The 26,877-nt window shown below is 47.2% G+C and overlaps 1 protein-coding gene across 6 annotated transcripts in view; it reads left to right on the top strand.

Annotated features, from left to right (window-relative positions):
- The window catches only part of DNAH2 (dynein axonemal heavy chain 2), a 307,939-nt gene that overhangs the window by 10,443 nt on the left and 270,619 nt on the right, over positions 1-26,877 (top strand). For 5 of the 6 annotated variants that reach the window (XM_075908075.2, XM_075908076.2, XM_075908072.2 and 2 more), the window contains exons 3-6: positions 14,985-15,076; positions 19,453-19,623; positions 20,566-20,794; positions 21,315-21,425. In XM_075908075.2, the coding sequence (XP_075764190.2) occupies positions 14,985-15,076; positions 19,453-19,623; positions 20,566-20,794; positions 21,315-21,425 (603 nt within the window). Of the gene's footprint in view, positions 1-14,984; positions 15,077-19,452; positions 19,624-20,565; positions 20,795-21,314; positions 21,426-26,877 lie in introns of those variants that run through there. The other variant, XM_075908078.2, reaches the window with a different exon arrangement.

The following is a 26,877-nucleotide window of genomic DNA, read 5'->3' as shown; positions in this document are numbered from 1 at the left end:
TTTGACCCTGTGGTTAAAAGGTTCCTCAAAGGTTTGGATAAGTGGTTCCCATCGGTTAGACCCCCCCCCACTCCGCTTGGGACCTTAACCTCATGCTGTCGAGGCTTGTGTCGCCTCCCTTTGAGCCGCTGGCCATGTGTTCTCTCAAGCACCTTTCTATGAAGGTTGCTTTCATTGTGGCCATCGCTTCAGCTTGCAGGGTCTCCGAGCTGAGGGCGCTAACTGTTAACCCGCCGTACCTGGTGTTCTCGGAGAATGTCAGACTCTGTCCTCACCCGGCTTTTCTCCCCAAAGCGGTGTCACTGTTCCGTCTGTCCCAAGAGATTTACCTCCTGGTTTTCTTTCCAAAGCCCCATGCCTCACCTAAAGAGCAAGTGCTCCATTCCCTGGATGCTAGATGTGCGTTAGCTTTTTACATCGATAGGACAAAAGCCTTTCGTAAATCCACACAATTGTTTATTGCTTTTTCTGACAGAATGAAAGGGCTCCTTATCTCAACCCAAAGGCTGTCCAATTGGGTCGTGGGGTGTATCAGGGAGTGTTATGACTTGGCCCAGAAAGTTCCGGCCCAGGTTACAGCACATTCCATCAGGGCGCAGGCATCCTCTGTAGCCTTTGGAGCGCAGGTTCTGATTACCAAAATCTGCAGGGTGGCCACGTGGTCATCGGTACACACCTTTACGACACACTATGCGTTGACACAGCAGGCCAGGGAGGATGCAGGGTTGGGTTCTGCAGTCCTCACCTCTGTGTTGTGACTGGGTTTCTTTTCTGTACCATATTGCATCTTTTGATCCATTCTCTGTGTTCTGTTAGTTGAATAAATATGTTCTGGGTTGTTCAACTACCGTTTGCTTGTTTTTCTGGGTGCTCCGACCCCTCCTCCGTATAGTGGGGTTAGCTTGGAAGTCACCTTATTCTAATGGACATGAGCAACCACTTGAAGAAGAAAAGAATGGTTACTTACCTATAACTGTTGTTCTTCGAGATGTGTTGCTCATGTCCATTCAGTTCCTCCCCACCACTTCTCCTTTCGTTGGATTCTCCGGCAAGAAGGAACTGAGGAGAGGGAGCGCTGGCAGAGGTACTTATGCTCCGCTATGGGTGCCACTTGGGAAAACACTCCGGAGAGACGGTGCATGTGGTTCGCACACCTTATTCGAATGGACATGAGCAACACATCTCGAAGAACCACAGTTACAGGTAAGTAACCGTTCTTTTTTGTGCTATGAGAAGAGGGTGCCTCACTCTGAGTGCTGGTACAATTGAAACAAATGATAGCTCCTTGTGAGCAGTGGAGTGTCCCTCTGTGTTTGATTTGAGGAGCACTGGGTGAGAGGGGGACAGTTAATGGAAAGAGTTATTAGAAAGTTTCAGCTAGACTGTTAATTTGTCACTTCATGACAACATTGTAAGTGTCCCCGAGGTTCCTTTGTGCTGGATTTACAGGGTGTTGCATTGTAGCACTGATCGTCTGGAACAGAAACATTTAGCTATACATCACGCTTCTGTAACTTAATGTGTTAGAAAGCTCATGAGGTAGCCTTGTCACTCTGAGTGAGGGAGCCTCATGATGCTTTAGGAGCCCTTGTCACAAAATACTCCAAAATCCGTGATCCTGCGTCTCTTCCTATAGCCCTGTTTCCTTTTCTTCATCCCTCATCCCATGTGCGAAGACAATGGAATAATCTGTTACTAATTAAGATGTTGTGCCCAAGGTTTACTGTTAGCTCAAGGGTTTGAGGAATGGGATAACAGGGCCTTTCACGTGTAGGGCACTGGATCTAGTTTGGCCTCAGATTGGTGAGGACTGTCTGGCTGGCTTAGGGGATGGGACACTGGGCCTTTCGTATGTAGGGCATCAGATCCAATTTGGCCTCAGGTAAGGTGGATGAACTGCTTCACAAGATCAGGGAGGATACAGAGGCTTTAACCTTAATGGATCATATCCAAAGTGATTTAGTAACAGCTGAAAGCTCCTATCTGGCAGTCATTCTGGGGCCCCTGCATGAAATTATGTTGGAGTCTGAGTTCACTTCTTAGTGCCATCCTCGTGGGAAAAATCTCATTGCAACTATCACTCCTAGATGCCCTCAGGGCCGGATTAAGGGGGAGGCTAGCTGGGCAGCTGCCCGGGGCATCAATCTTTGGGGGGTGCCTGATGGCAGCTTTAAGGGGCACCGTGTGCCCGATTGCAGCTGTAAGGTGTGCAGCATGCCAGGGGTGGGGCCGCGCATGTGCTGTGTACCTGGGGGCGGAGCTGCGCATGCGTCACACGCCCTCTGTGCGGGGCGCAGGAATGGCTCAAGCCAGCCCTGGATGCCCTCATTGGTACTTTCATGGGTAGGGCAGCGTGAAAGTCTTTGGAGATGGGACCATAAACTCCCTTTGCCTCCTGCTCTGCGAATATCTTATTTGGACAGGGTAGAAAGCCTGGTGGATAGGCCAGGGGAACAGTAGGATGTGATACATCTTGGCTTTAATAAGGTTTTTGATTCTTATGACTTTCTCAAAGCAAACTAAGAAATGTAGCCTCGGTGAACATAGTGTAAGGTGGTACACACCTGACTGAAAAACGGTACTCATAGAGTAGTTTCCAATGGTTCACCATCAAGCTGGATATGGAACTTGAGAGGGGTCTTGCATAGATCTGTCCTGGGTCTTTTGTTCAATATCTTTACAAGGAATTTGGGAATGGCACAGAGTACACTTGCAAGGGTTGCAGATAATACCAACCCTCTGGGAGGAGTTGAAAACACTTTGGGGGACAAGATTCAGATTAAAAATGATATTGATAAACAGGAGAAATAGTCTGAAATAAAAAGGATGAAATTCAGTAAAGACAAATACAAAGTACTGTTTCTTCTTCGAGTGGCCCCGTGGGTGCTCCACTCCAGGTATCGGGTCCTGTCCCAGCGCCGCGAATTGGAGAGCTATCAGAGCTGTGGTCCACCGGACCGCGCATGCATGGCTGCCCAAGGCGGCGTTCACGCCTTTGAAGTGTTGCGCGTGGTCTGGCTTGCTCAGTTCCTCTCAGCCACCCTTGGTCGCGGACGAGAGCTCCTGCTTGTCAGTTTCGCTTCGCAACGGTTTTTTCAAAGAAGCCTTCACATTTGTAAATAGTTCAGAGCCTGATTAGTTATTTAGTTTTTTGTTGGTTTCTAGTTTAAAAAAAAAAAAAAACAGAAGAAGAAAGGAGGAAAGTTTCCCTCAGACTAAGAGGGGAAACGGACTGGATCTCACAGCCAGTAAGGAGACAAACGGAGGAGAGACTACTCAAATTCTCGCTCCTCCTTAATTCACTATGCCGGGATCCCCCGGTTTTAAAAAATGCTCCGTCTGCCGGGACCCTATGCCAGTATCAGACGGTCATGATTCTTGCGTGAGGTGCCTGGGTGAGACGCATGTCCCCCAGAAATGCACTCACTGCAGCAAGTTAACGGCAAGGGCTCGTAAGGACCGAGACTTGCGCCTCAAGTTCATTCTTTATGGCAAGGCGCTGGAGTCCGATGTCGTACCTGCCTCTGGCAAAGCAGCTCAGAAACGGCGGGCAATGTCTAAACCAGGGTGGAACCAGACTGCTGGCACTAAACATTAAAAAAGCCGTAGAGCAGTTTTTAAACTAAGAGATGGGGGAAAGCCGATTGGTGCGGAGATGCACGTAAATCGGAGGGAGACTTCTCTTAGAGGAGAATCCATTGATAGAGATTCTCTAAGCTGTAGTCAGAAAGAGAGGAGGGAAGAGGACAAACCATGGGCCAGAGCAGACAAACAACCGCATACAAAGGAATCCAATGCATCAGGGAAGGGCAGACAAATAAGCAGTGGCAAATTTTTAAAGTGCTTGTACACAAATGCTAGGAGTCTGACTAATAAGATGGGTGAACTGGAGTACCTCGTATTAAATGAGGAGATTGACATAATAGGCATCACCAAAACCTGGTGGAATGAGGAAAATCTGTGGGACACAATCATACCGGGATATAAAATATATAGAAAGGATAGAGCAGGCCGGCTGGGTGGTAGAGTGGCACTGTATGTGAAAGATAATGTAGAATCAAATGAAATAAAAATATTAAGTGAATCAACATGTTCAATAGAATCGCTATGGATAGTAATTCCATGCTCCAATAATAAGAAATTAGCAGTAGGGATATATTACCTGACCAGGACAGCGATACTGACATTGAAATGCTAAGGGAGATTAGAGAGGCTACCAAAATAAAGAACTCTGTAATAATGGGGGATTTTAATTACCCCCATATTGACTGGATCCATGTCACCTCAGGAAGAGAAGCGGAGATAAAATTTCTCAATGGCTTAAATGACTGCTTCTTGGAGCAGCTGGTGCAGGAACCCACAAGGGGAGAGGCAATTCTTGATTTAGTCCTGAGTGGAGTGCAGGATCAGGTCCAGGATATAACCATTACAGGACTGCTTGGGAATAGTGACCATAATATAATAACATTCAAAATTCCTGTGGTGGGAAGAACACCTCAGCAATCCAGCACCCTCGCATTTAATTTCAAAAAGGGGAATTACACAAAAATGAGGAGGTTTGTTAAACAGAAATTAAAAGGCACAGTGACTAGAGCCAAATCCCTGAAAGCTGCATGGAAACTTTTTAAAGACACCATAATAGAGGCCCAACTTAAATGTATACCCCAAATTAAAAATCATAGCAAGAGACCTAAAAAAGAGTCACCGTGGCTTAACCACCATATAAAAGAAGCAGTGAGGGACAAAAAGGTATCTTTTAAGAAGTGGAAGTCCAATCCTAGTGAGATAAATAGAAAGGAACATAAACACTGTCAAATCAAGTGTAAAAACGTTATAAGAAAAGCAAAAAAAGATTTTGAGGAACAGCTAGCCAAAAACTCAAAAAGAAATAACAAAATGTTTAAGTACATTAGAAGCAGGAAGCCTACTAAAAAACCTGTGGGTCCCCTAGATGATCAAGCTATAAAAGGAGCAATCAAGGACGATAAAGCCATTGCAGAGAAACTAAATGATTTCTTTGCTTCAGTCTTCACGGCTGAGGACATTGGGGAGATTTCCGAATCTGCACCGTCCTTTGTGGGTGGTGAATCTGAGGAACTGTCCCGGATTGAAGTGTCGTCAGAGGAGGTTTTGGAACAAATAGAAAAACTTAATGTTAACAAATCTCCGGGACCGGATGGCATTCATCCAAGGGTTCTAAAAGAACTCAAATGGGAAATTTCTGAGCTATTATCTGTAGTTTGTAACCTATCCTTTAAATCAGCTTCCGTACCTAATGACTGGAAGGTAGTCAACGTGACACCAATATTTAAAAAGGGCTCTAGAGGCTATCCTGGCAATTACAGACCGGTAAGTCTAACTTCAGTACTGGGCAAATTAGTCGAAACAATAGTAAAGAATAAAATTGTGAAGCATGTAGAACATAATTTGTTGGACAAAAGTCAACATGGTTTCTGTAAAGGGAAATCCTGTCTTACTAATCTATTAGAGTTCTTTGAAGGGGTTAACAAGCATGCGGATAAGGGGGATCCAGTAGATATAGTATACTTGGATTTTCAGAAAGCCTTTGACAAGGTCCCTCACCAAAGGCTCTTGTGTAAATTACATGGCCATGGGATAAGAGGAAAGGTCCTTTCTTGGATTGAGAACTGGTTAAAAGACAGGAAACAAAGGGTAGGAATAAATGGTAAATTTTCAGAATGGAGAGGGGTAACTAGTGGTGTCCCCCAAGGGTTAGTCCTGGGACCATTCCTTTTCAACTTATTTATAAATGATCTGGAGAAAGGGGTAAGCAGTGAGGTAGTAAAGTTTGTAGATGATACAAAACTGTTTAGGATAGTCAAGACAGAAGCAGACTGTGAGGGACTCCAAGATGATCTCACCAAACTCAGTGATTGGACAGCAAAATGGCAAATGAAATTTAATGTGGATAAGTGTAAAGTAATGCACATTGGGAAAAATAACCCCAACTATACGTACAGTATGATGGGGACTAATTTGACTACGACAAATCAGGAAAGGGATCTTGGAGTTATTGTGGACAGTTATCTGGAAACTTCCACACAGTGTGAAGCGGCGGTCAAAAAGGCAAATAGGATGCTAGGAATTATTAGGAAAGGGATAGAAAATAAGACCCAGAATATCTTACTGCCCCTGTATAAAACTATGGTATGCCCACATCTGGAATACTGTGTACAGATGTGGTCTCCTCACCTCAAAAAAGATATTTTGGCCTTGGAAAGGGTTCAGAAAAGGGCAACTAAAATGATTAGGGGTTTGGAACGGGTCCCATATGAGGAGAGGTTAAAGCGACTGGGACTTTTCAGTTTAGAAAAAAGGAGACTGAGGGGGGGATATGATAGAGGTCTATAAAATCATGAGTGGTGTGGAGAGGGCCGATAAAGAAAAGTTATTTATTAGTTCCCTAAATAGAAGAACTAGAGGACACCAAATGAAATTAATGGGTAGCAGGTTTAAAACGAATAAAAGAAAGTTCTTAACACAGCGTGTAGTCAACCTGTGGAACTCCTTGCCAGAGGAGGCTGTGAAGGCTAGGACTATAATAGAGTTTAAAGAGAAGCTAGATAATTTCATGGAGGTTAGGTCCATAAAAGGCTATTAGCCAGGGGATAAAATGGTGTCCTTGGCCTCTGTTTGTCAGAGGCTGGAGAGGGATGGCAGGAGACAAATCGCTTGATCATTGTCTTCGGTCCACTCTCTCTGGGGCACCTGGTGTTGGCCACTGTCGGTAGACAGGATACTGGGCTAGAAGGACCTTTGGTCTGACCCAGTACAGCCGTTCTTATTTTCTTATGTCTCCCGGGACGACCGGTAATAAAAAATCTAAACCGTCCCCAGAGTGATCCCTCCCTGCCACCACTAAGGTGAAATGCCCTGACAAATCATCAGGGATACCTGCCCCAGAGCACCAACGGGCTCCTAGGGCGAGGAGATCGCCCGAGCCAGGACTGCACGGGACAGCGGCACCGGCTCCGGCAACAGTGCAGAAGCTGGCATCAGCGGCAGCACGCAAGCCGGCACCGCCAACGGCTGTGCTAGCGGCACTGGCAGAGGCGCCTTTAAACCCCCCAGTGCCGAGCCGGCAAACTTCCCAAGTGGCACCGCAGGCATGCTCTGATCTGCCGGCACCGGGCTTATCCTCGGCACCACCAACACTGCCCCCATGTGGCTCTCCATCGGCACCGCAGCCAGGTTCAGCCCTGAGCTCTCCACCAGCAATTGAAATTGACAAGGCTTCTTTGCCTTGTAAAGCTGCAGGGAAAGAAATCTACAGGGCTTTGTCACCATCGCTTACCTTCTCCCCGGGACTGTCTCCTTCTCCACCCAGATACCGACGGCATCGGGACTATAGCCTCTCGCCTTCTTACCAGCTACTTAAAAGACCCTCATGGGGGGGGGGGCAGTTTGTATAGAATCAAGACGCTCCCTATCACGTTCTCGCTCCCCCAGGAGGTCACCAGGGCGCAGATCACCGAGACGGTCACCATGTCGAGTCTACTACATCCGCAGTTCAAGATCTTCTAGATATTCTTCGCCAGTGCGGTCAGACCACTGCTATGGCCGCTACTGCAGGGATGATTATGACCGCCCCCGCCCTGGCCATGCTACCCTATCCTATAGAGGCTCTTCATGTACTCGTCCATTACCCAATGCGCACTTACCTGACCATCCACAACAATTGTTTTCTTCGCCTCCATCAGAAAACTTAACTGTCCATCAAGATCATTCGGAACCAGAAGAGGGCCAGTTGTCCGATACAGAAGATCCTCAACCACAGATTCCCCCAGCCGACTGTTCCTCCTCTTCCCCAGATGAGGCAATGATTCCAGAAGACGCCCCTCCCTTGGATGACCTGAAACAGTTCCAGGATCTGTTCAAGAGAGTCGCGAACACACAGGAGATACAATTAATGGATGTACCAGTAAAGAAACATCGTCTTTTAAAAAAATCTACGGCAACAACAGTGGGCAAAGATCGCCCTCCCTATTGATGAGGCCATCATGGAACTGGCAGACGAAATATGGCAAACCCCTACATCGACATCCCCAACTAGTAAGAAAGTTGATAGAAAATATTTTGTACCTGCTAAAGGACTAGATTTCCTTTTCAACCATCCTCAACCCAACTCCCTTGTTGATGCGGTACAACGTAGAGCTAAAGCTCCCCAATATAAAAATACATTCCAAGACAAGGTTAATAAAAAATTAGACGTTTTTGGAAGAAAGGTTTACTCCTCCGCTACGTTATTGTTACAAATTGCAAACTATATGGCCCACCTCTCTAATCACAATTTTGATAATTACTCAAAATTTACAGAGCTACTACAATATCTCCCTGATGCCAAGAAACCCTTGCTAAAGGCCATTGTCCAAGAGGGATATATAGCCTGTAATACTACTTTACAGATGGCCATGGATTTGGCTGACATGGCTGCACGGGGCACGGCTACGGGGGTCACAATGAGACGGTTTTCTTGGTTATCATCTGCAGGAGCCCCATGGGAGCTTCAAAATAAAGTTGAAGACCTACCCTTTGATAAGCAAAAGCTCTTCGCTAGTAACACCGACGAGGTTCTCCATTCTGGCAAAGACTCCCGTACCACTCTACGTACCTTGGGAATGTACACACCTCCCTATAAGTGCAAGCGCTACTATCCTTACCAACGAAGGTACGATTATGCGTTCAATAAAAATCAACCACGTACCCAAGACAATCAGCGTTTCCGACAGCGTCCTCAACATAAGAGATCTCAACCGAACCGTTCGTCCAGTCAACCTGCTTGAAAACAGCAGATTTGACTTTTCTGTCGAGGATGCAAGCACGATTCCCACGTTCAACATACCACAAAAGTCCTTACATCTGTTTCACCATCGATTAAAACAGTACCATCTTCACTGGTCCAATATCACCACGGACAAGTGGGTACTGGAAGTGGTACAATCTGGTCTCTCCATCCCCTTTCTATCCATTCCCCCTACCACTCCTCCTACCCCGTCCCTTTTCAGGGACCCCTCTCACGAGCATTTGCTGAAGCAAGAAGTTCAGCACCTTCTGAATATCGGCGCAATAGAGAGGGTACCAAGTCAGTTTCGGGGGAAAGGATTTTATTCCTGCTACTTCCTTACACCGAAGAAGACAGGAGGATGGAGACCCATTTTGGACCTACGCAGGGTAAACCGCTATCTCAGGAAACACCGTTTCAAGATGGTCACCCTAAATGCCATCATCCCATCGTTGAACAAGGGGGACTGGTTTGCAGTCCTCGACCTGCAAGACGCCTACTTCCACATAGCAATCCATGTGGCACACAGGCGTTTTCTCCGTTTCCAGCTAGGCCGAGAACATTTCCAATACAGAGTACTACCTTTCAGTTTGTCATGCGCACCCAGAGTTTTCACAAAAACCTTAGCAGTAGTGGCTGCACACTTGCGCAGACTGGGAGTGACAATTTTCCCATACTTGGACGATTGCCTCATAAGAGGCCTAACGTATTCAGAGGCCAAACACATGGTGACAACAGCCTCTCAGGTCTTTCACTCTCTGGGTCTCCTCATAAACATGCAGAAATCCTCGCCAGTACCGACACAAGATCTGATTTTCATAGGGGCAAGACTCGACTCGAAAACAGCACGCGCTTACTTACCTGCCAAACGTTTCGCCGCCATTCGAGATCTTGTTCACACGTTGACACATGCCCCAACGATTCCAGTCAGTGTTGTTACAACTACTAGGACACATGGCCACCTCGACAACAGTTGTCCAAAACACAAGGTTACATTTTCGCTGCCTCCAACACTGGCTGGCTACAGTATATACTCCAGTAAGAGACAACATTCACAAGGTGGTGGTGATATCACCACATGTACGACAATCCCTGCAATGGTGGACCAAGCCGACCAATCTTACGGCGGGCATTCCCTTTCACAGTCCACAACCGTCGAAGCAAATAACAATGGATGTGTCCCTTACTGGCTGGGGAGCGCATATGGACAACATGACGGTTCAAGGTCGCTGGTCTACGCAGGAGATGCTCTTACACATCAACATTCTCGAGTTAAGAGCAGTGCGTCATGCATGTCACCATTTTCAGTCCCATATAAGGAATACGACCATCAGAATCCTTACGGACAATATTGCCACCATGTACTACGTGAACAGACAGGGAGGACCTCGATCCCGATCCCTCTGTATAGAGGCGATGTGCTTGTGGAAATGGTGTATCCGTATCAATACCACCCTGACAGCCACCTACTTGCCAGGCGTCCAGAATACTGTCACAGACTCACTCAGCAGGCTGTTTCCCCACGACCACGAATGGGAACTTCGCACGGATATTCTGCATTATCTTTTCACCCAATGGGGGTTCCCCTCAATAGATCTGTTTGCTACGGTGGCCAACGCCAAGTGCCCCAGTTATTGCTCCAGGGCAGGGATCGGGCGTCATTTCTTAGGAGATGCTCTTCTTTGCAATTGGGGAACGTCATTGCTATACGCTTTCCCCCCGATTGTCTTAGTTCCCAAAATCCTGGAAAAGATCATTATGGAAAGGGCTCGAGTAATCCTCATAGCTCCAGCTTGGCCACGGCAGCCTTGGTATTCAATACTCCAGCAGATGTTCATCAGGACATTGTACACCCTTCCTCTGCTTCCAAACCTCTTGACTCAAGACAACGGCTCCCTTTGTCATCCGAAACCCGAGACCTTACACCTCACAGCGTGGATGCTCGCTGGTTCAACCCGGTCGAACGCTCTTGCTCACAGAGAGTCAAACAAGTATTAGTACACAGCAGAAAAGAGTCTACTCGAAGGACCTACCTTGCTAAGTGGACCAGATTTGAAGCGTGGTGTGGCAGTGATGTCAGGAACGCTCATGTGAAAAGAATATCCCAGATACTTGATTATATTTTGCACCTCCATGACACAGGTCTTGCAATAGCCTCGCTGCGAGTGCATCTAGCAGCAATTAGTGTTTTTCATCAGGGTCAGGATGGGTTTTCTGTATTTGCTCATCCCATCACAAGGAGGTTCCTAAAAGGACTTACAAACCTCAACCCACCACGGCGGCCACCACCACCTTCCTGGGATTTAGACTTTGTTCTGGATTCCCTGACGCCCTCCCTTTGAACCCTTAGCTACTATACCATTTCAGCTTCTGACCACAAAATTGCTTTTTCTGCTTGCCATTACATCAACCCGCAGAGTGAGCGAAATAGCTGCGTTCATGTCGTCACCTCCTTACACAATTTTTACTAAGGAGTCGGTGACTTTGAGATCTCATCCAGCGTTTGTTCCAAAAGTTTGTTCGGATTTCCACATAAATGAGCCGGTTGTTCTTCCCTGTTTCTATCCCAAGCCTCATGCTTCAAGGGAAGACGCAGTGCTGCACACGCTCGATGTGAGGAGGGCATTAGCTTTTTATATCGAAAGAACCCGACACTTTAGGAAATCGGACCATCTAATAGTGTCATTAGCGGATCGAACCAAGGGACAACCCATCACATCCCAACGAATTGCGAGATTAATAGTGTCGTGTATTACAACCTGCTACTCTATACGTAACAAACCTCTTGTATGCTCTCCTAAGGCCCATTCTACGAGAGCAGTAGCCATGACTACAGCTTTTCTTAGAGGTGTTCCATTTCGAGACATTTGTCGAGCGGCAACATGGTCCTCTCATTCTACCTTTATGAGGCATTATGCTGTAGTAAACCAATTTACTCTGATTCCTCTGTGGCTATGGCAGTTCTTTCACATATTCAGAAACATTAATTCCGGAGCGCTCAAATGTTCCAGTACTGCTCCGAAGTCACCTGGAGTGGAGCACCCACGGGGCCACTCAAAGAAGAAGTTACTCACCCTGTGAAGTAACGATTGTTCTTTGAGATGTGCCCCGTGGGTGCTCCACGACCCGCCCTTCCTCCCTGCTTTGGAAAATTTTCATTCTTCTCGTTTCAGGGAGCGGCTGACAGGAATTGAGCAAGCCGGACCGTGCGCAACACTTCAAAGGCGTGAATGCCGCCTCGGGCAGCCATGCATGCGCGGTCCGGCGGACCACGACTCTGATAGCTCTCCGATTCGCGGGGACGGGACCCGACACCTGGAGTGGAGCACCCACGGGGCACATCTCGAAGAACAATCGTTACTTCACAGGGTGAGTAACTTCTTCATTTAGGAAGGAATGATCAATTGCACACTTACAAAATGGGAAATGACTGCCTAGGAAACAGTATTATAAGAATGACCATACTGGGTCAGACCAAAGATCCATTTAGCCCATTAGCCTATCTTCCAACAGTGGTCAATGCCAGATACCCCAGAGGGAGTGAACAGAAACAGATAATCTTCAAGTAATCCCTCTCCTGTCATCCATTTCCAGTCCCCGACAAACAGAGGCTAGGGACATCATTCCTACCCATTCTGACAAATAAGTGTTGATGGACCTAACTTCCATGAATTTATCTAGTTCTTTTTTGAACCCTGTTAAAGTTCTGGTCTTCATAACATCCTCTGGCAAGGAGTTCCACAGGTTGACTGCACTTTAGGAAGAAAAACTTCCTTTTGTTTGTTTGAAACCTGCTACCTATTAATTTCATTTGGTAACTCCTGGTTCTTTTATGGGAACAAGTAAATACCTTTTCCTTATTCACTTTCTCCACACTAGTCATGATTTTATAGAGCTCTATCATACCCCCCCCTTAGTCTCTTCTTTTCTAAGATGCCAAGTCCCAGTCTTTTTAATCTCTCTTCAAATGGCACCCATTCCAAACCCCTAATAATTTTTGTTGCTCTTTTCTGAACCTTTCCCAATGCCAATATATGTTTTTGAGATGAGGCAACCACATCTGTATGCAGTAGTCAAGATGTGGGCATAACATGGATCTTCTAACCAGTTATCAATCCATGAGAGGACCTTCCCTCTTATCCTATGACAATTAATTTACTTAAGAGCCTTTGATGAGGGACATTGTCAAAGGCTTTTTGGAAATCTAAGTACACTATATTCACTGGATCCCCCCCAGTTCACATGCTTGTTGACCTCCTCAAAGAACTTTAGTAGTTTAGTAAAGCATGAGTTCCCTTTACAGAATCAATGTTGACTTTTCCCAAATAATTACGTTAATCTGTGTCTGACCATTCTATTCTTAATTATACGATTTACCTGGTACGGATGTTAGACTTACTGGTCTGTAATTGCCAGGATCACCTCTAGAGCCCTTTTAAGAAAAGGATTTGGGATTATAGGGGATCACAAGCTAAATAAGAGTCAGAAAGGTAATAGTATTGCAAAGAAAAGAGAAATTAAACTTCACTCTGGGAAGGATTAGCAGAGATAATTCTTCCACTATAGTCAGCACTGATAAGGCCTCATCTGTAGTGCAGCATCCAGTTCTGGGCAACAAACTTTGGGAAAAATATGGACAAATTGGAAAATGTCCAGAGGAGAGAGAGAGAAATGATTGAAGGGCTAGAGAACATGACCTATGAGGGAAGATTGGAAAAAAATCAGGTTGTTTTATCTGGAGAAGGGAAGATTATCTGGAGGACAGGGACCATGATAAATCTTCACCTATGTCAAAGGTGGTTATAAAGGGGAGGGTGATAAATTCTTCTGCTTAACTGCTAATGACAGGACAAGAAGTAATGGATTTAAATTACAGCAGGGGAGATCAGGAAAACTTTCCTAACTAGAAAGTTAGTTAATCACTTTAACAAATTACTTATTAGGGTTTGTCTGCACCAGCGTTTCCCATTTTATTTGGCCATGGAACCCTTTTAAACTTGAAAGAATTTTGCAGAACTCCTAATAACAGTCTTATATATGGTATATAACGTGATAGCATCAGTGATTGACTACGCGTGTGTGCAGCACTAAGTAGCTATCATCATCCCCACTCTCTGGTTAAGCTGGCATTACACAGGGACACTTATAGTGGTAAACATAAATGAAAATTGTTTTCAGTAAAATTAATACATTCTTAAATATTAATTATTATTTGTTAATAATGGCGGAACACCATTTGGGAAACACTGGTCTATGCTGTCAAGTTTAGTCAACAAAACGTATGTTGATACCCAAAATCAACAAAAATGGCCAATGCATTGGGGGTATGTATCTCATAATGCTGTGTTGTGGGAAAGCTGAACTGATATTTTCATGTTTTGGGATTCCCTCAGCCTCAGCTGCTGGGAGTGGCATTGTAAGTAGCTCTGGTTGCTGAGGAATGTCAAAGCAGCCTCTTCCCCATTCCCTGCAGCAGTGGTCTGCCTACTGCTGTCGTACAGGACAGAACAGGACCAATTAATGATTTGCTCTTTGTTTGTTCCCCAAATGGAGCAGCTCACTCAGCTGTCAGATACTTCCTGGAGCTTTGAAAGGGATAGGGTGCATGCCTGTGGGACAGCAGAGATCAAAACACTGAGCATAGCCATCAGGACAGGCTTTGTGGGATTGACGGAAGCCAATTCTGTGGATAAGCAAACAGCAGTGTCTACACTGGCTCTTTGTTGACAATAAAGGGAGGGGAAAAGAGAGGAGTTTTTTGTCCTCCAAACCGGGCATTTTTCCAGACAAGAATTGCATTGATTGTGTACAGTCTCACTGTTTTGTTGCCAAAAGTCAGTTTTTGGTGACAAAACTTTGTAGTATAGAAAAGGCCCGAAGGAGGTTGTAGAATTTCTGTGACTAAAGTTTTTAAAGAACATGTTAGACAAACACTTGTCAGGATAGTCGAGAATAATTCTTAGTTCTGCTTCAATGGAGGACACTGCACTTAGATGACCTATTTGGATCTCTTCCAGTCTTAAGATTCTATTATCCTCTGATTCATTCTCCATGGGCTGTTAAGCTTGCACCTTGTACCAGTGCTAAACTAAACTCATTAGTGATTAAAGGATGGGGAAGGTGTTAGGGTTCAGAGAAAAGCCCCTTATTTTTTATGTCTTTTTATTTTGTCTTCTTCAAGGGGTCAGTGCTGTTGGACCTTGTGATGGCGAGGGAGAAAGTGAGGCGGACACAGCTGCAGTCACCATCCCAGAGGAAATAGAGGTGGATCTGGTAGGTCAGGAGGCCTAAATGTACTTTGAGCCATTGTGTCATCCATGTGGTTTTGGACAGCTGTATGGGTTTGACATTTTTGGTCCATAATATCATGAAAGAATGATGCAGCCTCCATGACAGGGCTGGGGTGAGAAAGAAAGACAGCAGACAACCTAGTTCCATCTCTCTGGAACACCTCTTCCCAGTGCATTGGCAGCCAGATGTGACTCAGCCAGCTGGTAGAACAGAAAGTTGATTAGTTCACAGGGATACAGTGTAGAACCGGCTTGTTAGCACGGGAACTAGAAATAGTAGGTACAATCCATCTACGGGAGAGGGGGGACGCTAGAGCCATGGTCCTGGGCTCCCTCCCTGTGTCCTAAGTCAGCAGAGACGAACTCTCACACTCAGCAACCAGTCCCCACCTTGCAGGCAGCCCCACCTCCTCCTTTGTCCAGCTTCCCAGCTTGTTTATACCCCCCTCCCAAGCTCATGATACAGTGAGCCTGGGCTATTGTGAACATGCTGGCCTGGGCAACCTGGGGCAGCTTCCCCTCAGTGAGAGTCACACTCAAAATTCCCATTCTCCTCTGGGCACTAGTGCAGTGACCAGGGAAACTGAGGCACACATACACCATTACTACAGAAGAGTACAAGACAGTAGAAATCACATGCAATATAATGAAATGACAGAAAGAATACAATCCCCACTTCATCACACTGCCACATGCCCCTTTGGGGCATGAATTTCAGCAGTGAGCACTGTGTTGCATTTCATACTGCAAAGCTCCTACAGATTCGATGGCATCATAAGTAATTCTGATGATGATTACTGGCAATGAACATTAATTCATCATACCTCTCAGATCAGTCACACAGCATGGATTGGATGCCTTTTCTGAGCTGTATTCTAGGTCTAACCTGCCATCAGGCATCTCAGAGCCCTGATTCTGTATGGCACAGAATACTTTTGTCACATTAATGCAGGTAACATTTGACTCTAAACTTTCATGCCAGACATTCTCTTAATTTGATCCTAATTTCCTAAGTTGTTTTTAGATGCCCCGGGAATGAAAAATGGAGACAGGACAAACTGTTTGTTCTTAAAAAAAAAACCCCAAAACCCAAAACCCAGTAACCTTCCAAGCCAAACAGCTCCTACCCTGCTCAGAATTTGCTTTTTCATTCCTTATCATTTTGGCTCTGTATTATCTTACCTTCTCCTCCCCAGCAGGGGTCAGGTTGCATAATAGCCTAGCCCAGAAGGCTATGGAAGCTTTGATTGTCTTTCAACTACATTTACAAATTAGCTTCCCCTCAGAGGCATAGCGAAGGGGCGGCGGGAGGGGCAATTGCCACTGGGCGCCACGCTTGGGGGGTACCGGGTTGGGGTGAGAGTGAGCGCATGCTGCACAGGCTTACCTGACGCTCATGGGCGGCGAGTTATATGGGCTTGTGGTGCCCATGCTCCAGCAATATTCAGAGCCGGGGGCCCTGCTCCAGCAATATTTGGAGCTGGGTCTCTTCCCCTGGCCCTGTCTGGAGTGGGCCCAGGCCCCCACCTTCTGGTCCCCCTGTGCATCCCTCCCCCGGCCCTGGACTGTCCCTGCTGTGTGCAGCGTTCAGTCGGCTCCCCCTTGCCGGCACGAGCTACCAGCAGCTGCTGCTGCAATGCGTGGCGTTTCCAGGTGACTGGGGAGATGCCCGGGTGTGACATGATGTCATGGCCCCAGACTTTAAAACAGCTCGGCGTGGCATTGTGGCATGTGGCCTGAGTCCTGGTTCGGAGTCTGGGGACTTCTGGGGCCTGAGCACAGATTCCGGCCCTGGAAAGTGGAAGGCAGAAGGTATGGCAGGGCAGGGAAGGGGGAAAACTAGGGAGAAGGGGTGGGAGAGGAAGGGGCTTGTGTGGAGGGGTATGGGCAGAGGGTGGGAGAGGAAGGGGCTTGTGCGGAGGGGGTGGAAGAGGAAGGGGTTTGGGGACAGCCTGAAGGAGAGACAAATACCAGGGGGCCAAGTGGAGACAATGAGGAAAAGGGCAGGAGGGGAGGTGTCAGTGGGAGGGGGACAGGGTGATGCTGGGAGAGGAGAGGGTAAGGGCATTGGGATCTAGAGGGGGGAGGGGGAGGTGCTGGAAGAAGGCTTGAAAGAAGGGGTGGGCATGAGAAAGGTGGGGATGGAGCAAGTCGTGTGTGAGGGCACAGGGGCATGAGGGGAATGGGGGCAGAGAGTGGTGAGGGGGTGGTCATTCGGGAAAAGAGGGCAAAGGAGGCAGGGGCAGTGAGGGAAGGGGGAGGCACCAGGAGGTTGCAGGGCTAAGGGAAGGTGCAGGTGCCAGGGGATTCTGGGGGTGAAGCAGAAGGGCAGACACCTGCAGGGAGGGACCAGCACCAGAGGAGAGAGGCAGGGAAGGTGTGTAGAGGAAGGTATTAGAAGAAGGGATGAGGAGGGGTAGCTCACATGATCAGAGTGGGGCTACTGGAGGAGTGGGCACAAGGGGGAGAGAAGGGCTGGTGGAGGGGGCCAGGTCACAGGAGGGCTGAGAGCAGTGAGAAAGGCAGGAGTCAGGACAGCAGAGAAGGGTGAGGAGTTGGGGGGCAGCAGGCACCAGGGGAGATGATGGAGCAAGGGGAGGAGACATGGCAGCAGAGAGAAAAGGTAAAGGTCTATAAAATATTTATTAATAACTTGGGTGCCGCAGTGGCACATCCAAACAAGCCCCATGAACTCAGTACTGGTGCACAACACAAAATTCATTCTGCTCATGTGAAGATGCAGTACAAGTTCCCCTCAGCTGTGCACCAGGTTCGGGGCCATGCCACATGGCGGTGGGTGGGGGGGTGTGACGGACCGGGCCGTGTCTGGGCACAGCTGAAGGCGTCCGCTCAGGGCAAATTGCTCAACTTTGGGGCTCCTTATAGTCCCCAGACTGGTGACCTCTCCAAACAGGCCACAAACCAGTCCCACAGAGCGCTTCAGCTGCCTGCCTGAAGCCTCACGAGCAAAACCCCTCCGACACCCCAGCAATATCTGTGCCCCAGATGGCCCTGGGCCTCATACACCGGTGGTGGGGAGGGGGGGTCTTAGAACCCAATCCCACCTACTCCGAACAAGTTCTGTCCAGTTCTAAGAAACCAGCCACAGATCCCTGGTCAATTTACCCTCTAGATCTTACCCACAAATCACGCTGAGCCAATCCTTTAGCATCTAACATCTAAAGGTTTATTATTACAATAAAGAAAAGCTTGAGAGTAAGGTTGTTAAAGGATAGTACGTTATATGCATCGAATCTCCCAGTTCTCGATGTAGGCTCTAGCAGAGATGTTATAGCTGCTGGCTCAAAAGTCTTTGTTGCGCATCCTAGGATCAGGATGGGTCCACAGTTCTTCCTGGCTCTTTGATCCCTGCACTGCTGCCTCTGGGATGAAGTGCTGAGCTGAGGACCAAGATGGAGTCGACCACATGGCCTATTTATCCCTCCTTCCTGTTCTCTTCTTGGCTACAGCAGGTCACCTGGCCCACGGCCTATCCCTGTGTTCCCTGCTGGCAGCCCTCAGGTGTCAGCCCTGATTCTTTAGGTGTGTCCTTGGCCCATTGAGTGCCATTGTCTCACAGGGCCTCGCTAATTAGCATGTCCATAGGCCGGGCTCTGCCCAATGCTCAACCAAATGCAGAGAAATATTCAGTATCCACACAGATTACAGATTCCTAACTACACACACAGACATTATACAATCACATGACTAGTGTACATAGGATTAGCAGACAGTAAGCTTCTATTCAACCCCCCACATGGCCCCCTTTTATACCATTTTTGGGGCCAACACCCTCACCTATGGGTGCAGCAGTGATCTGGCTGCTTCCCTCAAATTCAGTAACGTGACAGGGGGCACACATTTTTCATTTGCCCTCGGACGCATAACACCCTCGCTACGCCTCTGCTTCCCCTATACATTCTTGAGGATTCTTGGGGACAGTGATTTGGTAACAGGATTTGTAATGAGATCAGGAAGCTTTCACTTTTTAGTATCCAATCCCAGTGCAATGTGGGTTGCTGCAGAGTAGAATCCACTCCCATTTGAGGACATACACAGGCCCCTGTGTGAAGAGTCTATGTTTCAGTCCAGTTCTGAAAGAAGCAGGCGTTGCCTCACAGAAATTTGAGATCTGCCCATGGATTGATTCTCCCAATTCCAGCACCCTGAAGGTCTCTCAAGAGCAGATTGGTGGGTGGTGTGCATAGGGCTTATATTGCTCTTTTTGTTGCACACACAGAACACTGCACTCTCCAGAGCTGTCATGTGTCACCAGTGAAATAATTCACCTCACACCTCCTCCTACCCACATCCTCTTTCTGCATCTCTCCTTGGTTTTGTTCTGTCCTTTTTCCCCAGAAACCCTGCATCCAAAGCCGGGTGGTCCTGAGTGGCCTAAGGGATGACATGTGGACAGAACAGCATGCTGCATCCCTGGATCTCTTTTTGAAGGATGTCAGTAAGCAATTGCTCGTTGTCTACATAGATGAGTTTGCTGGATTGAAGGTTGAACATAACATGCCATATCAGGTTTGTTTGGCACTCTGCTGCTTAGGTCCTATGAGAGTTCCCACCCCAGGGGCTGTAGTCATACCAGTTTGTGTTGTGATCCTATTGGCTCTTGCCAGGTTTGGGAGTAACTTCCCTTAGAGTTATTGCTGATCCTAATGGCCCACCACAGTGCATGAGAGTGAGGGGACACTGGTGGTTCAGCATGCTGCCTTCTAGGGATGTTAAAGGTTAACAGGCCTTGCTGGCATGCTTACCAGCTAACTGGTTAACTCAAATCTCTCTCCATCTCTGGCCCACAGCGGGCCTGGAGCAGCCCCTGCCACCTGCAGCTATGGCAGTGCTGAGGCAACCAGAAGGAGCAGCTGGGGAAGGAGTAGCTTCCACTACTGCTGACAGGGCCAGAGCAGCCCCCACTGCATGTGGCTGTAGTTAGCAGGGGTGAGGTGGGGGTAGGGGGGCTGGAACACTGCCCTCAGCTGGTGGTTAATCAATTAAACACATTGATTAACCCGTTAAATATTCTGGGCAGTTTTTACATCCCTAGTGCCTTCAATGGCATTCTCATCACATTCATAAAATGAAGCACGCGCATAAGTGTTTGCAAACTCTGGGCCTTAGTTTCCTTAAAAGCCTTTCGGGAAGGATTTTGCCTAAAGCTTTTTGAAATGCTAAGTAAATGATGCCAGCCAGCTCTCCTTTATTTGCTCTTTGGCTGAGATGCTTAGGGAATTTGAACAGGTAAGAGAGGTGCAGAATTCCTTTACAGAAGCCAGGCTAACTTATCTGTGCCATATCTTGTTCATGACTGTAACTTCCTTACTCTAATTATGTTCCAAACCTATGGGGGCATTGCTATAACTCTGTACTGGGCTTGTAGACAAGACACATGCCTCATAGATACAGTGAGGTGGCAAAGCCTGCTGTTAATTACCTCACCCTGTCATTGGCTGCCTCCTCCAGGAGCAGAAACAGCTCACTTACTTTATTCGCCATGAGAATGCAGAGATCACAGCAGAGAATTTCCAGAAGACGGTGCAATTTGGCACTGTTCGGAGACCCTACATTGATTCCCTGATGCGAATTCTCAATAGTGTCTTCCTGCCTCGCCTCTTCCACAACACCACTTGGCCGGAGAGCATCAAGAATGAATTCTTCTTGGAAATATACCACTTCATGACCTCTCTTACAGGTAGAGTGGTGCCTCTACCATTTAGCTGTCTTGTAGTGCTGCCCTCCTCTGGTTCCCTCCACCCTGATATTGGTCCCTGGCCTGTGTTTTGTTACACACTTGTTGCCTTGCTCTGTGCTCTATTGTTGGAGCTGTCTCGGACCCAGCATAAGAGAGGGATTAAGTGGGTGAAGTAATAACTTTTGTTGAACCAACTTCTGTTGGGGAAAGAAACTAGCTTTAGAGATACTACCTCACCTGCCTTGTCCATTGATAGAGGGCCAGAATGGAACTGGTCCTTAGTAGCAAAAAGTTTTGCGTCTCATTCGTTGACTCAGTTTGTCGGTCAGTGTTCACTGATCAGGGTGAGGCTCCTTAAAGGTGTGCCATTATGTGCCATTCTCTGACTCCTCTGAGCAAATATAATCAGAGAAAAGAGATGTCTGTTCCACAATCCACCCCCCAAACCAGCTGCAGGAGAGAGGACCCAGAGAGAGGGATTGGCTGTGTACCAGCAGGTCTGTCTTTCTCCCTTCTCCAGATACACGTTCCAAAATGAAGGGCCGCACGGTTCTCTACATCCCGATTGAAGCCCTGACGATGAAGCCCGAAGTGGTGGTAAAAGACAAAGCGCTCGTACAGAGACTGGAAAGTGAGTAGCTCTGCAGCCCAGCTCTCTCGGGATCACAGTGCTGCACAGCCTAGGAGAGAGGCACAGTAACAAGATCAGTGTAATGGGAAGGGGGCTGGTTGGTGGGAATAAACTCAACAGAGGAGGTGGTGGGAATAGCAGTGAATAGAGTCTAAGTGAATTAACCTCCAGCAGCATATGAGCTGCATCCATCATTCCCAATCACTTGGAGGCTTGTCGGGGTCTGAAGAACACGTAGGATCTTTTGGTACTGTTATTGCTTTCACTTAGATATCCCTCAAGGAGCAGAAAGACACCAGGCAGTAAAAATTTTAAGCAGAGGTGAGGTCAGCTGGGAGGTTCAGTGATGGGACTCAGCATCCTCAGAACCTCCCCTAGGCACTATGCATGTAAAAGTATAAAAAGTATAAACCTGGTCTTATTGGTTACTATTAATAGTTACATGTAGGCTCCTGCCATGCTCCTGGTGGAGCGTGCTGCTGACTGTGTATCAGAGGTAGTAGTGCGGGGGTGACAGTCGGCTCTTCTGGAGAGGGGTGGCAGACTGGAGCTGGTACTCGTCAGGAGCTGGCTTAAAAGTTGGCTTCTGATGAACACTGGAGCCGAGGGAGCCAGCTGCCACCCTGCACTGCAGGGGTATGTTTATCGAAAAAGAGATGTAGTTTAAAGGGATGTAAATTAGACGTATCAAAATTGTAAATGAAGCTGGGATTTGAATTTCTCATGTTTCATTTGCATAATGGTAGCTGCGGCTTTTTTTTAAAAAAGCCGCTTTTCGAAAAAACAAAACAAAACAAAAAAACCGCGGTCAAGACAGGGATCCTTCAACAGAAATGCCCCTTTTCAAAAGATCCTGTAAGCCACGGCCGCCGTTATACAAATGAAGTGCGGGAAATTCAAATCACCCAGGAGACGGCCTTCAGATGCCTTTGATTGCAACAACTTCCATGTTCCAGGTCCTTGCAGGCCTTGCTCTTTTTGCACAGGTTAGCAGTAGGCAAACACCAACTACTAAATTCTCGGAACGTCCCTCTGAAGTGAAAAACACCCGTTCCACTGAATGCCCTGATTTGCTACTCTGAAAGGCATCACTCACACCAGGTTGTTAGATCCAACTAAGGATCTCCAATCTGATTGTTTTACGCCCTAAGTATCCCCAACTATATATAATGCCTGGTTCACTGGGTTTTAAAAAGTGCGCCCTTTGCCTTTGGCATCCGCTCCCAGGGTTTTCTCGAAAACGCTTTCGGTGGTAGCAGCACATCTGCGCCACAGAGACATCATATTTACTTACTTGGACGACTGTCTCATAAAGGGCAGATCATGACAGGAGACGTCCCACAGTCATGTTATTCAGACAGACCTTCGACTCCCTGAGCAGAAGACCACAGTGAAGCCAACTCAAACCATAAACTTCATAGGCGCCAGACTCGATTCTGTCTTGGCACAGGCGTATTTACCGATAGAACGATTCCATGCAATACAAGATTTGGTAACCATCCTCGTACACGCCCCTACGGTGTCGATACTCACTTGTCTGCAACTGATGGGACACATGGCCATTACCCCATTCACGGTGCATCATGCACGACTATACTTCCGTTGCCTTCAACATTGGCTGGCTTTAGTATACATTCCCACAAGGCATAGCATTCAGAAGTCAGTAGCTCCTTCTATGTCTACAGCTCCCTGTCATTGTGGACCAACTCGCATAATCTCATGGCAGGTGTCCCGTTCCATCGTCCTCAACCTACCAGTCAGGTAACAGATGCCTCCCTTACTGACTGGGGCACACATATGGACGGCATGAAGGTCCAGGGCAGGTGGTCAGCTTCAGAAGGGGCTTTTCACATAAATCTTCTTGAGCTCAGAGCTGTCTTTCATGCGTGCAGACATTTCCATGTCTACATAGCTGAAACAACCATGAGAATATTGACTGACGATATCACAACAATGTATTACATTAATTGGCAGGGAGGAGCACGTTCACGTTCCCTGTGTGCAGAAGCAATCTGATTGTGGAATTGGTGCATTCGAAATGACATCACCTTAATAGCATCCTACTTACCTGGCACCAAAAATGCTATTGTGGACTCTCAATCACGAGTGAGAAATATGTGCAGACATCCTTTGATGCATTTTCTGCTTGTGGGGAACTCCTCAAATAGATTTATTCGCCGCCGGTGACAACACAAAGTGCTGGCACTTTTGCTCCAGGACGGTCATTGGAAAGGGACTGCTAGGAGACACGTTCCTAATCAGCTGGAAGATGTCGCTGCTTTAAGCATTTCCCCTGACTGTGCTCATACCCAGAGTACTAGAGAAAATCAGTATGGACTCAGCAGGGGTAATCCTCATAGCTCTGGCATGGGCGAGACAACCGTGGTACCCGTTCCTCCGCCTAATGCCTCTGCAGCTACCTTACCCTCTTCCTCCCCTGCCGGACCTTCTTTCTCAGAATCACGGCTCTGTCCTCCATCACAGGCCAGAGACTCTGCACTTAATGGCCTGGCTCCTGACTGGTTCAAGGCAGCTGAGCATCTCTGCTCAGAACAGGTACAAGCTGTCTTAGTGCATAGTAGAAGGAAGTCTACTCAAATAACTTACCTTGAGAAATGGCGAAGGTTTGTGCTCTGGTACTCTGACAATTGGATCGACCCCAATACATCGCTCCTCCATCAGATCCTCGATTACGTCCTTCACCTTTAACGAACAGGACTTTCTATCTCGTCGCTGAAAGTACATTTGGCAGCTATCCGTGCTTTTCATCATCCCATAGAAGGGGTATTGATATTTGCTCACCCAATCACTAAAAGATTCATAAAAGGTCTGACGAACCTTAATTCCCTACGTAGACAACCACCCCCCTCCTGGAACCTGGACTTAGTATTGGATACTCTAATGTATCCTCCATTTGAACAGTTAGTCACGACATCTCTCCAAATGCTTACAATGAAATTGGTTTTTCTCTTGGCAATCACATCTGCACGCAGAGTCAGTGAGTTGGCTGCTCTAATGGCAACACCATCATTCACATCGTTTACCAAAGATTCAGTCATATTGCGTCTACCCCTTGTTTTTATTCCCAAAGTTTGTTCTGATTTTCATATCAATGAACCCATAGTGTTACCTTTTTATCCGAAACCTCACTCTTCTCTACAACGAGCTCTGCTCCATACACTTGACATACGCCGAGCACTTTCCTTTTACATTGACAGAACCTGAGAATGGCATAGAAGGGATTGGCTGATAGTATCAATTGCAGAACGATCCAAAGGCAACACCTTATCCAACCAACGTATTGCAAGGCTTATAGTGACATGCATTATCACCTGCTATGCCATTCTCAATAAACCTCTCCAATCCCAACCAAAAGTCCACTCTACGAGAGCAGTAGCTACTTCTACAACCTTCATGCGAGGAGTCCCATTGAGTGATATTTGTCAAGCGGCTACCTGGTCATCTAATGCCACATTCATAGACCATTATGCAGTCATACAACATTTGGCCACTGATTCCACTGTCGCTTCAGCAGTATTTTTAATTACTGATAAACCTTAACTCCAGAGTGCATTCTGAGTACTGCTGTGTAGTCGACTACAGTGGAACACCCATGGAGACCACTCAAAGAATAAGTTATTCACCTTCGTGAAGTAACAATGGTTCTTAGAGATGTGTCCTTGTGGTTGCTCCTCGTCCCACCTCCTCCCCGCTCCGGAGCTTTGTCTCTTTCTCACTACAGATAACCTAGCAGTGGGAGGAGCTGGTGGGAGCTGAACCACACATGACGATCAAAGGGCATGAACAGCACGAGAAGCTGACCACGCATGCGCGGTCCGTCTGATACGGCTACTGAAAATCTCCGACCTGCAGCACTGGGACAAGCTCGACACCTGCAGTGGAGCACCCACAGGGATACATCCTGAAGAAACATTGTTACGGCACAAAAGTGAGTAACTTCTCCATCCTCTTGGGAACCTCCTTTCTGGAAGTTGAAGGCTGCTATCAAACCCCCCCCCCCCACTCTTCTCTTCAGCAGACTAAACAAACCCAAATCCCTCAGTCTCTCCTCATAGGTCATGTGCTGTAGCCCCCTAATCATTTTGGTCACCCTCCGCTGGACCCTCTCTACATCCTTTCTATAGTGGGGGCCCAGAACTGGACACAGTACTCCAGATGTAGCCTCACCAGAGTTGAATAAAGTGGAATAATCACTTCTCTAAGGGTATGTCTACACTACCCTCCTAGTTCGAACTAGGAGGGTAATGTATGCATACCGCACTTGCTAATGAAGCCCGGGATTTGAATTTCACGAGGAGTAACGGTAGTTCGGAATAGGACCCTAGTCCGAACTGCCTAGTTCGAGCCCCATGTAGCCGCGCTACACGGGGTTCGAAGCAGCGGGGATTTAAAAATGGCAGCTCCCCGCTTATGCTAATGAAGCCCGGGAAATTCAAATCCCGGGCTTCATTAGCAAGTGCAGTATGCATACATTACCCCGCTAGTTCGAACTAGCGGGGTAGTGTAGACATACCCTAAATCTGCTGGCTATGCTCCTCCTAATGCAACCTAATATGCTATTAGCCTTCTTGGCTATAAGGGAACATTGTTGACTCATATCCAGTTTCTCATCCACTGTAATCCCCAGGTCCTTTTCTGCAGAACTGCTGCTTAGCCAGTCGGTCCGCAGCCTGTAAGAGTTCTTGGGATTTTTCCGTCCCAAGGACTCTACACATGTCTTTGTTGAACCTCATCAGATTTCTTTTGGCCCAATCCTCTAATCTATCTAGGTCACCCTAGATGGAATTGATCATTCCATCTATTCTACCAGAATTCATCCAGCATCTACCAGGCATATAGACATGTCTGGTATGGAAACCCATGGATGCCACCTCCAGTGGCCTATCCACCACAGCGCCACTACTGGAATCCAGTCATGTTATAGAAACCAGCATCCCAGGAAACATGCCACGATACAACAATGCTCTCATCCATCACAATCATTGTCTCTTCAGCTTCAGTAGGACACAGAGGACAGTCACAACAATGACCCATCTCTGGATACTTCTCCTGACACAAACATATCTTCCTTGCCTGATGAAGCCATCATGCGTCCCCCACCTACCACCACAGATGACTTTTCACACTTTCAGAACCTCTTTAAGCGGGTCTCTGCAGAACTCAGCATCCAATTGCAAGAGGTTACGGAGAACCAACATGAACTTACAGACAGACATCCTATAATCTGTAGCATCCTCAAAAATAGCCTTACCTAGCAACTGTCCAGTTATAGAACCTGCTAATATCATTTGGCAAACATCTGCCATGGCCACACCCATGTGCAAAAGAGCACATAAGAAATACTATGTCCCATCTAAAGGTTCTGAGTTCCTCTTTACTCACTCAGCACCCAACTCACTGGTGGTGGAGGCTGCCCTCCAAAAAAATAAAC

Source organism: Pelodiscus sinensis, chromosome 22 (assembly GCF_052426305.1).
Source record: "Pelodiscus sinensis isolate ZL-2025 chromosome 22, ASM5242630v1, whole genome shotgun sequence".
Lineage (NCBI taxonomy): Eukaryota > Metazoa > Chordata > Testudines > Trionychidae > Pelodiscus > Pelodiscus sinensis.
The sequence above is the reverse complement of the archived record's forward strand: the minus strand, read 5'-3'. Positions and strand labels throughout refer to the sequence as shown.